Source organism: Monomorium pharaonis, chromosome 11 (genome assembly GCF_013373865.1).
Source record: "Monomorium pharaonis isolate MP-MQ-018 chromosome 11, ASM1337386v2, whole genome shotgun sequence".
NCBI classification, from domain to species: Eukaryota; Metazoa; Arthropoda; class Insecta; order Hymenoptera; family Formicidae; genus Monomorium; species Monomorium pharaonis.
This window is the reverse complement of record NC_050477.1, coordinates 12,544,157-12,556,853: the sequence shown is the minus strand read 5'-3', so window position 1 is coordinate 12,556,853 and position 12,697 is coordinate 12,544,157. Positions and strand designations below refer to the sequence as shown.

Sequence of the window (12,697 nt, the reverse complement as noted above, 5' to 3'; positions counted from 1 at the left end):
GACAGTGCGTCCGATTGGCGCTGGAGCGTGAGGGAACATGGCGGCAGCGACGGACATGACCGTTGGTAGGTACACTCGGCGCTAGTCGGCGTTGCTAGGCGATCGACTTGTTGTTGACTCGCCGCGCCGCTGCCGCCATGTTGCTCCGCGCTCCAATCACGTACGCCACTCCAGCGCCGATCGGACGCTCTGTCGACTCCGTGCGTGTCTCGCGTGTTCAGAATAATTGTGCGATGTTGTGTTGAGAGTGCCGTCGTGTTAGCAAACGATACGCGAGCCATGTGAGATCGTACGTAGCAGAGGTCATATTCTTTTGTAAAACGCAGCATCGTGCATTTGCCTTCGGTTTCGAGTGTTCGCGTGCGCGTTTGAGCAAATAAGTGTTTGCTCGAAGGGGATAGGTTCGGTAGAATATTGCGAATGCCAATTAAGTGAAGTGCTACTAGTCGTCATATGAACATACGAAATACAAAATTCTCGAAACGAATTTGTCTCCGTTCGTTGTATCTCGGCGCGTAAATTTTCATTCAAACGCTTTTCTCACCGCTTTCCTCGGCCTGCGTTTCCACGAAGTTACGTGACGTCACGCCACTTTCGTGCCGTGTTGATTTTCGTTCCGAGCAAAGTTTTCGTGTGCGCGTATTCGCTCGAGGAGTGTCGTACGCAAACCGTTCGGTAGAATGTCGATCGTGCCAATAATGAAACTTTACTAGTCGTCGCGCAATCATACAGAGATACAAAACTCTGGGAGCGAATTGATTTACTTAAATTCTGTTCAGTGTGTCTTGACGTGCCGTACTTTTCACGTATTTTTCTAAATGTAACGGTCGCGCCAAGTGAAATTTTCGCGCGCGATTTATGTTTTGCTCGTGTGTGATATATTATCCGTAATATCGGGAGTGCCGAATAAAGTATCGAGTGATCGTTATTAATGTGCGGTTCGAGAATAGCAGGATGATGTCAGCAGAAAGCGGCATCCATGAAGCGACTCGGTATTAAAATATATATTACTATTTTTTCAAGTGATACATTTCTTTACCTGCTTTTGTATTTGAGTTTAGGAATAAATATTTATCACATTTTCAGAATCAAAACCGGAAAAGGAATGTAGCAGTAGCAGCAGCAGCAGCAGGAGCAGCGACAGCAATCGGTGAGTGAATTTTTATCAAATCAATTATTTGAATTTATATCATTGTACATGTGGTATTGCACATTTATATATAGAACACGATTATGCACATTTGCATAAAACAGATTTAAAATATGAATGCATATAATTGTAAAATATACAGGTATAGCATGAAACAGAACCAAATAAACGTGGACATAGTATAAAAGAGACCCAAAAAGTCATGCACATTACCTATACAGGATTCGTAGATATTTGACTACATAGTTCAATGTGCACATTTTATGCACATAGAGGCATATGGATGAAAACACCTAAAACGACGCGATGACCGCTCTCAGGTTCCTCTCTGGTTATACTAAGGGTGCGATAGCGCTAATAGCGTCTCCTCGAACACACCCTAAATCTGTTATACTGTGTCATTTTGAATTCATCAATTTTAGCTATAAATTTGTACTTAATATCATGAAAGGCATACATTTTTTAATTTTTGGCGTGTTAAATTCATTTTGAATTTGTCAATGTTGACAATTTTAAAAAATATAGTTGAAATGATTTAATAAATTATCAATGATTTTATTTATAACGTTTCCGCGATAGATTCCATATATAATTAAATATCTGTTTTACTGATTAAACACTATTATTTTCAGTATAAAAATTTTTTAATTATATTTTTATTATAATTTTTTTATTATACAGAATTATAAATTCTTGTTTGAATTATAAATTAAAGTATAGACAATAGCGCAAAGTAGAGTTAAGAATTTTATAAGAAAAACAAAAAAAAGAAAATGAAAAATTTATCCATTTCTGTGATCAACAATGTTGATTTTTAGAAATGAGCTAGTTTTAACCCTTTCGATGGCAAATAATGAGATGATATTTATCACTATATCAATATTGCACGCACACAAATCAGTTTAATCAATTGAACTAATATAACTAGCATCTCTTTAACCATGAATATCTTATTAATCATAGCCAAATTTCTTTTGGGAGTTGGAAGTTTTAATAACATATTAATACATAATTTCAATTGCAGTAAAACTTCTTTAACGCATTACATCGTAGTTAAAATACAAGTAATAATAGTTCTTTTTAGCAACTTTAATTGCAAATTTTTCAAAATTATAACATGAACAATTTGAAAACCGGTTCATATTCAGTGTCCAAAAAAACTACAAAAAATAACTAGCCCCCTATTCTAGTTCGTTATTTTTACTGGTTTTTTAACAGTTTATCGAAGTTAAAGCCCGCTGCAATTTACATACATATTATATTTATGTATATTTAAAAAAACTAAAGTATATAATTCCATGATTTATTCTCCATTCCTTCCCTACAAATAATGTCAATTTATTAAATTTCAATCGACTAATGTGATTGACTCTTTCTAACAAAGTAATATAAAATCCTTTTAAATGTTATAAAAACTATAAGAAAGTCAATCTACAACCCATTTTCGATGTATTCGTAAAAACACTCGACTTTGCCTGTTGTATCCTTTTAAGGAGCAGCTGCAAATGAAGTTTTCGAGTTACATGTCTTTTTTCAAGTTACATTTTATTTATTTTGTTTTACAAAATATAAAAAAAGGCATCTACAAAAATGCATATCACTCTATCTGCCTTTAATAAATATCTAATACGTGTGTATATTGAAATTACATACCACATTATCATTTTCTATCTTCTTTTGCAACTTCTTTCTGTTTATCGCGGAGCTGCTGATTCTGGATTGAATGGCACTCTCACCGAGGATCTTTTGCCGCGGTTTCTGCTGCGCCATAATTTTTCTCAGCAGCAGCTCGTTCTCTCGCTCGATCTTACGCATCTCCTCATCGGTGAAGCTCATGTTCCATCGTCTGTACTTCTTAGATCTAGCGAACCTATTGTTCCTATCCGCCATGGCAGCACGTGATGGTTCATCATCGAATGAGTGAAATTCATCTTCGTCGTTCCACCTGCTCATTCCAGTGTCCTGTTCCTCCGGACTTTGACTAAATTGAAGATCAACGACATGGAGAGAGGAGGAATTGAACGATCTCGACGTGACGTTGGTAACTTTAGACTCGTCGCAAGATTCGTCGGAGCAGAAAGACTCCTCTATGTACACAGACTCATCGTTCAACGTTCCTTTAATCTCTTTCCGCGCAGTCTTATCGCCTTCCTCGTCCGAAGCGAAAAGGCTCGGCCGCTCTAAGATTGCCGTTTCCTCGGTTTCACTATCTTCCTCGTCAATTTCATGAATATTAAGGTGATCATTAAAACTGCCTTTTATTTCTCGTGCATCTTCAAAAGTGTACCGGCATTCACAAATATTCATCTCATTCTTATTCGCCATGGTTCGTGAGACAAAGATCATCGGAGGATCTGGAGCAAAATCCAGCGAAGAACATAAAAGTTCCTGCTGATGTGATGTGCGAATGAAACAAAACGTGACTCACGTGGGTTGCGCTAGACATGGTAACCATGCCGACCGAATAGTCAACAGGAAATTTCACGCTCTCTTGATGCGCTCCTGATCAATAAATCGATTCCAATTGTACGATCTCTCGTTAAAACAACAGATACAAAGTTTAACTGAAACTGCAGGCCTATCGATGATACTTTCAAACAATGCTAAGAAAAATAGTTGAAAATGAAAGTAATAATAATAGTTATATTTATTTAAATATATATATCTATAAAAATACTATTTGAAATGAGTATTTTCTGTAATAAATATAAAAAAATGACACTTGTACATACATTTACTTGAAATAAAATATTTATTTTACGTTTTAATATATTGTGAATTCAATTTTCTCTATTTTTCTAATGTTTATTATTTTTTATGAAGAATACAAAACAAAAATAGTAAATCCAAAATAAAAAATAATATAAATATATTGATTTAATTTTGTTTTACAACATTAGTTACACAACTGTATAAATAATAAGAAATGGAAAAAACGTATTTATACCCAATATTAAAATGTAGAATAAATATCTTATTTCAAATAAATGTATATTTCGCGCTGTACGTTTACTTGACGCAAATCACTACTACATCTCTTAATATAAATGTTAAATAATATTTGTCTTTTTATATCTACTGCACAAAATACTTATTTTTAATAATATAATAAATTTCATAGATATACATCCTCTTCAAATAAATTTTTATTCCATCTATTTTAACTTTTTCCCTTGTACTGCTTTCAAAATTTTTATGTTGTCTCATAAATCAAAGTGTTTCCAATTTTATTTCTCACATCTCTTCAAATTCATCAATCATCATTATGTATGTCAAATATATCCGCGTTTATATAAATATCTATTTTTCATTTTTGCACTTGTAATCGCTCACAATCTCTAGAGTTTAATTTTTATATCGTACATCACTTAAGTTTATTTATAAAATATTATTTTTATTTGTTTATAAAATAAGACAATATTGCGTGAGAGTGCAACACGAATTCAAAACGAAAAAGACGATTTTTTCAGTCGTTTGCGAAACCAAATACTTTCAAGCTACCGGCATCGCGTTTTCGGTCATAAGAGTCCTTGTCGTCACACGCGTAAGCTAGAAGATACTGTTTGGGGTGCCACGCAACAGTGAAGGTCGCTGCCTCTACTGGGACGTCGGCGATTTTCTCGCCAGTCTGCACCTCGCCGATGTCGATAACCAGATCCTCGGAAGCCGCCGCCAGCAGCTGTCCATCGTACGAGAAGGAGATTGTCCTGACCGGCCACTCCAGCCGCGAGAACGTTCTTAGGCAGCATAGCTCATCGGCATCCCACAGCGAGACCAGCGCGTCTGCGGATCCAGTAGCGAAGTACTGACCGGTTGGATCGAACTCGATGCAGATGCACGTGCCAGGATGTGCTTTGATCACGTGCAACAACTCCAGCTCTGGATAACTAAGTATGTGCACGCAACCCTGGCCGTTCGTCAGGTAGAACGTATCCGAGTCCTTGTTCCATGAGATCTCGTTTACCTCGAAGTTGAACTGTTCCTCCGCGCGTATTTTCATCACCCGGGCGTCGATGAACGTGACTAGGTCCTCCTTGTTCCCGACGGCGATCGTGTTACCGTCTGGCGACCACGATATGTTGATGTTCTCCCCACGGGTACTGATGTTCGCTGTGCATTTCTGCGTTCTCGTGTCCCAGATACGAACCGTCTTGTCACCGCTTGCTGTGGATAGTAATTCTGGACAGAAAGCGTGCCAGCACAACTGGTCTACGCTACCGCCGTGTCCCCTAAAAGTCGTTTCTTGCTTCTGAAAGAAATTTGCGTATCAAAGACTTTATAATTAAATCTACGATTAGAATATGAATTTAATAAATAAAGACTATAATTTAATCTATATGTTAATATTAAAATAGTTTAAGAATATATAAAGATTGCGAAAGAATATATATAGAGAAAGCATTCCGAGTATTTAATAAAGTAAATTGTTTAACTTAAATTTTCAACATTTAGTATTTAAGCGGCCCCTAGATCAGTACATAGAAAACGATATATCGTAGTGAACATTTTTCTCAAAATTTTTCAGAATATTTCATTTTTATTTTATAAAAATTTTTGAGAAAAAACTTTAAATTTTTTCATCCTTTTTAAGTTTTCTCAGAAATTTTTTGAGAGGAATAGAATAAGAAATCTTAGAAAACATCAAAATTCATATATATTATACAAAATTTTTTTCATTTTCTTTGTTTCAGATTTTTATAAGATTTTTTTTTAGAAAAAATGTATAGAATAAAAAATTCTTGGAATATATAGAAATTTACATATATAAAGATATTTAACAAAAGGATTTTTTCCATATTTTGCTTTCAAAAATTCTTTTTTTCTATTGCAATGGAATCGAACAAGTACTATCAACAGATGATTGCAGCAAAGTTTTATTTCTCATATTAAATTAAAAAGACAGAATAAAAAATTATTTATTATTCCATTTTTCAATTATGCATATTTTAAATAATAATAAAGTAATGTTTTAAAAATAAGCCTGCAAAATTTTTTTTGCATTTAAAAAAAGTATTTTAATAGTACACAGTATATTAAATATTAAACTACCACAAATATCTGTGTAATAGTAATTTAAATTAATTTAAGCATTTTTGTTTTGGATATTTTATTCTGAAAACAAAACTCCTTAAAAACAAAACTCAATATTTTCTACAAAAAGTAATAAAAAGGGCAGCTTTTAGAATGTAGTTTGATACTATCAAGACACTATGTAATTGGCTTATTGCATGTTAATATTCGTATGTAAAGTTCAATATTGTTTATATTGATTTTACAGATAAATGAATAAATTATTAAAAAATGGCAAAATATTTTAAGTTTCATGAAAATTTTCGTGGCAAGCTTTCAACTTTAGAGCAAGAACACATTTTTAAATAACCAGAAGAAAATTAATCAGAATCTCGTATTTCCCTCCAAGATAGAAATAAAGGCTTTGATTGGTTAATTCTCTTATGACTTACACTAAAGTCTACGGCTCCCGCCCGTAAGGTAAAATGCACCGCGAAGAAAGAATTCGTTAAAGGTTATGTTTACTAACCAAACGATCTGGGCATAGCGAAAATATGCAAACGGACTTGTCGAAGGAACCTGAAGCCAAGTATTTACCGTCACAACTCCATCCTACACTATGCACTTTCGCTGAATGACTCTGTTGTTCTCGGATTTTATTATGTGATTTAAAATAACTTATTAATTCTTCTACACGCAAAGTGGTAACCGCCATCGTTATCACTGGTTATCATTTTACCAACAGTATTGTCAGATCGTTTCGAAGAATTTCCCCTGACGTATATCTTAAAATCCCCTAAAACACCTAAAGTTAGAAATAAATCCCCTAAATTCTTCTTAAAGGCCAATTTCAACAACTCCGGTTACCTTAATCGACCGGTTATTTCATTGGAATTGACCAATCGTATTTGTCATTAACCCTTTGCGGCACACATTTTTCTATTAATCGGATTTTTAAGAAAATTGGTGTAGAAAGGTTGTTAGGGTCGCTGATTACGAATCTGCCATCAGATTTCAACGATTCTTTTTCAAAATGGCGGATTCAATATGGCAAGTCATGATTTCGAGTATTTTTTATCGATTTTTTTATGGAAATTGGTATACAGGGATTTTTCAGAACGCTGATTACGAATCCACCATCAGAGTCGACGATTCTTCTTCAAAATAACGAATTCAATATGGCGATTTACGATTTTGAGTATTTTTATAGGTTTTTTAATAGAAATTGATATATTGAATTTTTTAGGGTCGGAATATTGAAAAATTTCGGACTTTCTTACTTTTTTTTTACAAAAACAGATGTACAGAACTAGCTTTTTTAGGTTGATTATGTGTAGGTCATCAGATTTTTAAAATTCAAATATGGAAAATTTCAAATAATGAGTGATAAAAAATTTTTTTTTTGAGATTTTATATTTTTTTATTTTTTTGACAATGGTACATAGAACATAAAATTTTTTCATAAAAGAAACCGCACTTAGTTTACTTCAGAGACACGAACGTGGACGTGGTCATTGTCTCCATTTTCTTTTTTTTTTGTATTTTTGTATTTTACAATTTTTTTTTACTTTTTTTCCCACAATTTACTTTTTTTATTACAGTTAGCACAGCAAATCAATTTTTATATTTGTAATCAACATTTTGAAAAATTCCTGTATACCAATTTCCATAAAAAACCGATAAAAAATACTCAAAATCATAAATCGCCATATTGGATTCGCTATTAAAAAAAATCGTCGAAATCTGATGGTGGATTCGTAATCAGCGACCCAAAAAACCTCTGGGGCTCTATTCTTGAATTTATTCGCAAGAGAAACGTATTCGCAAATTCTGTTCTTACAGAAAAGTTAGAAATTTATTGGCTATCGTATGGCTATTAACCAATAAATTTACAACTTTCTGTTAGAGCGAGTATTTGCGTATACGTTTCTCTTGCAAATGACTTCAAGAATCGGGCCCCTGTATACTGATTTTTACAGCTTCATGATTCTTCCTTCTTTCTGACATACATTTTTTGTAAAAAACACACTTTTTTTCATTTTATTTATTTATATAACAAAATTAACTAATAATAAAGGAAAATTATATCTTACTAAATATTACTAAGACTCTTACTAAAGTAAAATTACAAAAAAAAGTAATAAAATACAGTATTTAGTGTCCGAAAAATTAAAGAAATGACTTCAAGATAGGTGGTCAATATATCGACCACCGTGCCGCAAAGGGTTAAGCAAAATTAACAAATGCGATTGGTCAATTTCAATGGAATAACCGGGCGGTTAAGGTAACCGGTATACTAGAGGTTTGTTCGCGTCACATGCCCCAACATGCTCCTATTTACCCCAACGCACTCCAATACGTTGATTCCGATGACGCCAACCTATTAGAATGCGTTGGAGTGAGTAGGAGCATGTCGGGGCATGGCGACGCGAACAAACCACTAGTGTGCTTTCCAGCAAGACACAGTGTAACACAGTGTCCACTAGTGTGAGCGAGACACACTAGGTTTGTTCTGGTTGCCTACACTTATGGTTTGTTCGCGTCACCATGCTCCAACATGCTCCTACTCACTCCAACGCATTCTAATAGGTTGGCGTCATCGGAATCAACGTATTGGAGTGCGTTGGGGTGAATAGGAGCATGTTGGGGCATGTGACGCGAACAGGGGCTCGATTCTTGAATTCATTCGCAAGAGAAACGTATTCGCAAATTCTGTTCTTGCAGAAAAGTTGGAACCTTATTGGCTATCGTATGACCTTTAACCAATAAACTTGCACTTTTCTGTTGGAGTGGGTATTTGCACATACGTTTCTCTTGCGAATAAATTCAAGAATCGAGCCCCTGATCTTTACACTTCTACGAAAAGTATAAGTTCTCATTGGCTGGTTAAAAATATAAACCAATAAGAACTTATATTTTTCGTAGAAGTGTAAAAGTGCAGGCAACCAGAACAAACCTACTGACGTGTTCTTTTTCACACTAATAGACACAGTGTAACACAGTGTCCATTAGTGTGAGAAAGAACATGTCAGTGTGTCTCGCTCACACTGTGTTACACTGGGTGTTTAAGATAATGGCTATCCAAGTAATTTTCTCTAGGACCGAAATATATGATAAGCACAACCATCTACTATCATCATGATTCGTGACAACTCAATGCTGTCCGGTATAGCCAAATCATCACGAGCAAGTTGCGAGTTGCGAGTTCCGTGAGTTTGTAGCAGGTAACCTAAAAAGTACGACATAAATAATTTGATTATTACAATTAAAAATAATCTGTTTTTAATGTATGGTAAGATTATTAACTTCATTAAAATAGTAATTATATAACACAATCATGTATTTTTAAAGTATTGTCTAAAGTAATATTAAAGAGATTATTTTATTTACAAATATTTTATTTATTTATTTGTCTATCAAGTTTCTATTATAACGTATATCTAACGCATATCTAACGTATATCCGTTTACAGTATATCTTAATTTACTATGCACTTGTATTACAAATTAAAAAAATTTATTGTAAACATTATTATTAGTTTCACATTAGTGAAATATTCATGCATAATATTTATACATAAAGATATATGATTTTTTTAAATAATGATAACACCATGCAATTTATCATTAACAGTTGTTACAAGAAAGAAAAATATTTATACTTAAATTTTTATTTTACTTGTAATCTAAAAAATATTATTAATAATGATTTATTTAGTAATTTTACATAATTTATCTCATTTGTTTCAAAGTGTTAACACCATCCGTTTAATAAAAGATGACTTTTCTAATATATATGTTAGTTAATAATAAATGATAACATTTATTGAGAATCAATGTTTAATTAAAATATTATATTAGGTTTTGAAATAATACCGTTATGATAGAAACTTGATAGATAAAATAAATATTTGTAAATAAAATAATCTCTTTAATATTACTTTAGACAATACTTTAAGAATACATGATTGTGTTATATAATTACTATTTTAATGAAGTTAATAATCTTACCATACATTGAAAACAGATTATTTTTAATTGTAATAATCAAATTATTTATGTCGTACTTTTTAGGTTACCTGCTACAAACTCACGGAACTCGCAACTCGCAACTTGCTCGTGATGATTTGGCTATACCGGACAGCATTGAGTTGTCACGAATCATGATGATAGTAGATGGTTGTGCTTATCATATATTTCGGTCCTAGAGAAAATTACTCGGATAGCCATTATCGTAAACACCCCCTGTGTCTTGCTGGAAAGCACACCTAATTTTTCCTGCTAGTTAGAAGAAAAATGGCGGACGTGAGAATTACTTTTATAGTACCTTAATATCTCTATGGTTGCGACTCTAGTATATGTATTATTAGTGGTCTCCCCGAAGTTTCCTCCAGATCAACCGCACCACATTCACCAATAAAGACGCAGGCATTCTAACCCCATCGTATGCTACGTGAATTGCACAAATACGTTGAACGCATGATGAGAATCTGATCTGTTCAAGAAAAGTTCGTCCTCTGCCAACACTGTGAACAAGACCAATTGCTACTGAACGAAGAGATCTCAACGAATAGGAATGGGCGTGCCAAGCGGCAGAAACGTCGAAGCGATGGACGTGGACGTGAACACAGCGGGCGGCGTGCCGGACGGCGATGGCGATGGTGCGCAAGGTGAGCGCAAGGTAGACACCGACATGCAAACCCTATGCGACATCCGCGAGCACACGCGGCAAATTGAGAAGGCGGTGCAGAACAAGGAGCCACGGTTCGTGTTACGCGCCTTGCGCGCCCTGCCTAACACCCGCCGCCGCCTTAACCCGGTCGTGCTACGCGGTCTCGTCACCGGGTTCTACACCAAGTCCGTTGCCGAGCGCGACGCGTTGCTCGCCTGGGTGGAGGAGCCGATGGACGTGGACGACTGCCAGGCAATCACGCAGAAGTTCCGTGGCACCTCGTCGCCGTTACTGCCCGAGATCGACGGCTACATCCACCTACTAGTGCTGATCCGGCTGATCGACACCGGCAAGTACAACGAGGCGGTACAGTGCTCGGAGCAGCTGGTGCAGAAGATTGCCGCGCAGAACCGCAGAACGATAGACCTGATTGCCGCCAAGTGCTACTTCTACCACTCACGCGCGTACGAGCTGACGGATCAGCTGGACAAGATCCGAGGCTTCCTGCACCTGCGTCTCCGCACCGCGACTCTCCGCAATGATTTTGAGGGCCAGGCGGTGCTGATTAACTGTCTGCTGCGCAACTACCTGCACTACAATCTCTACGATCAGGCAGACAAACTAGTGCTCAAGTCTACTTTCCCCGAGTCGGCTAGCAACAACGAGTGGGCGCGTTTTCTCTATTACCTCGGCAGGATAAAAGCCGCCCGACTGGAGTACTCGGCCGCGCACAAGTACCTGGTCCAGGCGATGCGCAAGGCACCACAGACTACAGCAGTCGGATTCCGGCAAACGGTACAGAAACTCGCGGTCGCTGTGGAACTGCTACTTGGCGATATCCCGGAGCGGCAGATCTTCCGACAGGCTCCTTTGCGCCGCGCTCTTGCTCCGTACTTTCAACTCACTCAGGCGGTGCGCCTCGGCAATCTGCAGCGCTTCGGCGAAGTCCTAGAGAACTTTGGGCCGCAGTTCCGCGCCGATCACACGTTTACGCTGATTCTGCGGCTGCGACACAACGTCATCAAGACGGCAATACGCTCGATCGGACTCTCCTACTCGCGTATCTCGCCGGCCGACATCGCCCGCAAGCTCGGCCTCGATTCCAGCGTCGACGCGGAGTTCATCGTCGCGAAGGCGATTCGCGACGGGGTTATCGAAGCCACCCTGGACCCGGAAAACGGCTACATGCGCAGCAAGGAAACCACAGACATCTATTGCACCAAGGAGCCGTTGCTCGCCTTCCATCAGAGGATCACCTTTTGCTTGGATCTGCATAATCAGAGCGTCAAGGCGATGCGCTATCCGCCAAAGTCATACGGAAAGGATCTTGAGTCCGCAGAAGAGCGCAGGGAGCGGGAGCAACAGGATCTAGAGCTGGCCAAGGAAATGGCTGAGGAAGATGACGATGGTTTTCCTTGAAGATCCGCGCTACGCGTCTGCGGAGCTTTAATAAAGTTAGGAAAGTGTGACGATTCAAAGAGACTAATAATGCGTGCTTTTCTAATGCTAAATAAAATTCGTAGAACGCATCTATGAAATGTGGACTAATAAAAGGATTCAGGCGTGATGTTTACAAAATGCACTCTCGCATTTGTAAACGTTAATGACTTAAAAAATGAATACTACGAATTAAATTATGTATAAGTATATGTAATATGAAATGAAAATTGCAATTGATTTAATAAAATAATTAATTCTTGATATTGTTATTTATGTTACAATATAAAAAAAATCTTACTTTAACTAATTGTAATAAATTCTTTACATTACATAATTGCAAATGTAAAAATATAAATTAATTATTCATGTACACACAAGTTTAACATATTTAGATTCAATTTTGAAACTAGAGAATTAAAGTTTAAC

The 12,697-nt window shown here is 36.5% G+C and overlaps 3 protein-coding genes across 3 annotated transcripts; 1 reads left to right on the top strand and 2 right to left on the bottom strand.

The window, feature by feature from the left end:
• Positions 1 to 2,126: 2,126 nt before the first annotated feature.
• On the bottom strand, positions 2,127 to 3,873 carry LOC105840308. Its single transcript, XM_012687214.3, has 2 exons — positions 2,804 to 3,873; positions 2,127 to 2,649 (listed from the first exon to the last, which is right to left on the bottom strand). The coding sequence occupies exons 1-2, from the start codon at positions 3,494 to 3,496 to the stop codon at positions 2,566 to 2,568; spliced, it is 777 nt and encodes a 258-aa protein (XP_012542668.1). The 5' UTR covers positions 3,497 to 3,873; the 3' UTR covers positions 2,127 to 2,565.
• A 405-nt stretch (positions 3,874 to 4,278) lies between these two features.
• LOC105840307 (THO complex subunit 3) lies at positions 4,279 to 6,910 on the bottom strand. The gene is made up of 2 exons (XM_012687213.3): positions 6,690 to 6,910; positions 4,279 to 5,399 (listed from the first exon to the last, which is right to left on the bottom strand). The coding sequence occupies exons 1-2, from the start codon at positions 6,873 to 6,875 to the stop codon at positions 4,617 to 4,619; spliced, it is 969 nt and encodes a 322-aa protein (XP_012542667.1). The 5' UTR covers positions 6,876 to 6,910; the 3' UTR covers positions 4,279 to 4,616.
• Positions 6,911 to 10,476: 3,566 nt separating this feature from the next.
• LOC105836036 (probable 26S proteasome non-ATPase regulatory subunit 3) lies at positions 10,477 to 12,532 on the top strand. The gene has a single exon (XM_012679793.3). The coding sequence runs from the start codon at positions 10,736 to 10,738 to the stop codon at positions 12,248 to 12,250; it is 1,515 nt and encodes a 504-aa protein (XP_012535247.1). The 5' UTR covers positions 10,477 to 10,735; the 3' UTR covers positions 12,251 to 12,532.
• The last annotated feature ends 165 nt before the right edge of the window (positions 12,533 to 12,697 follow it).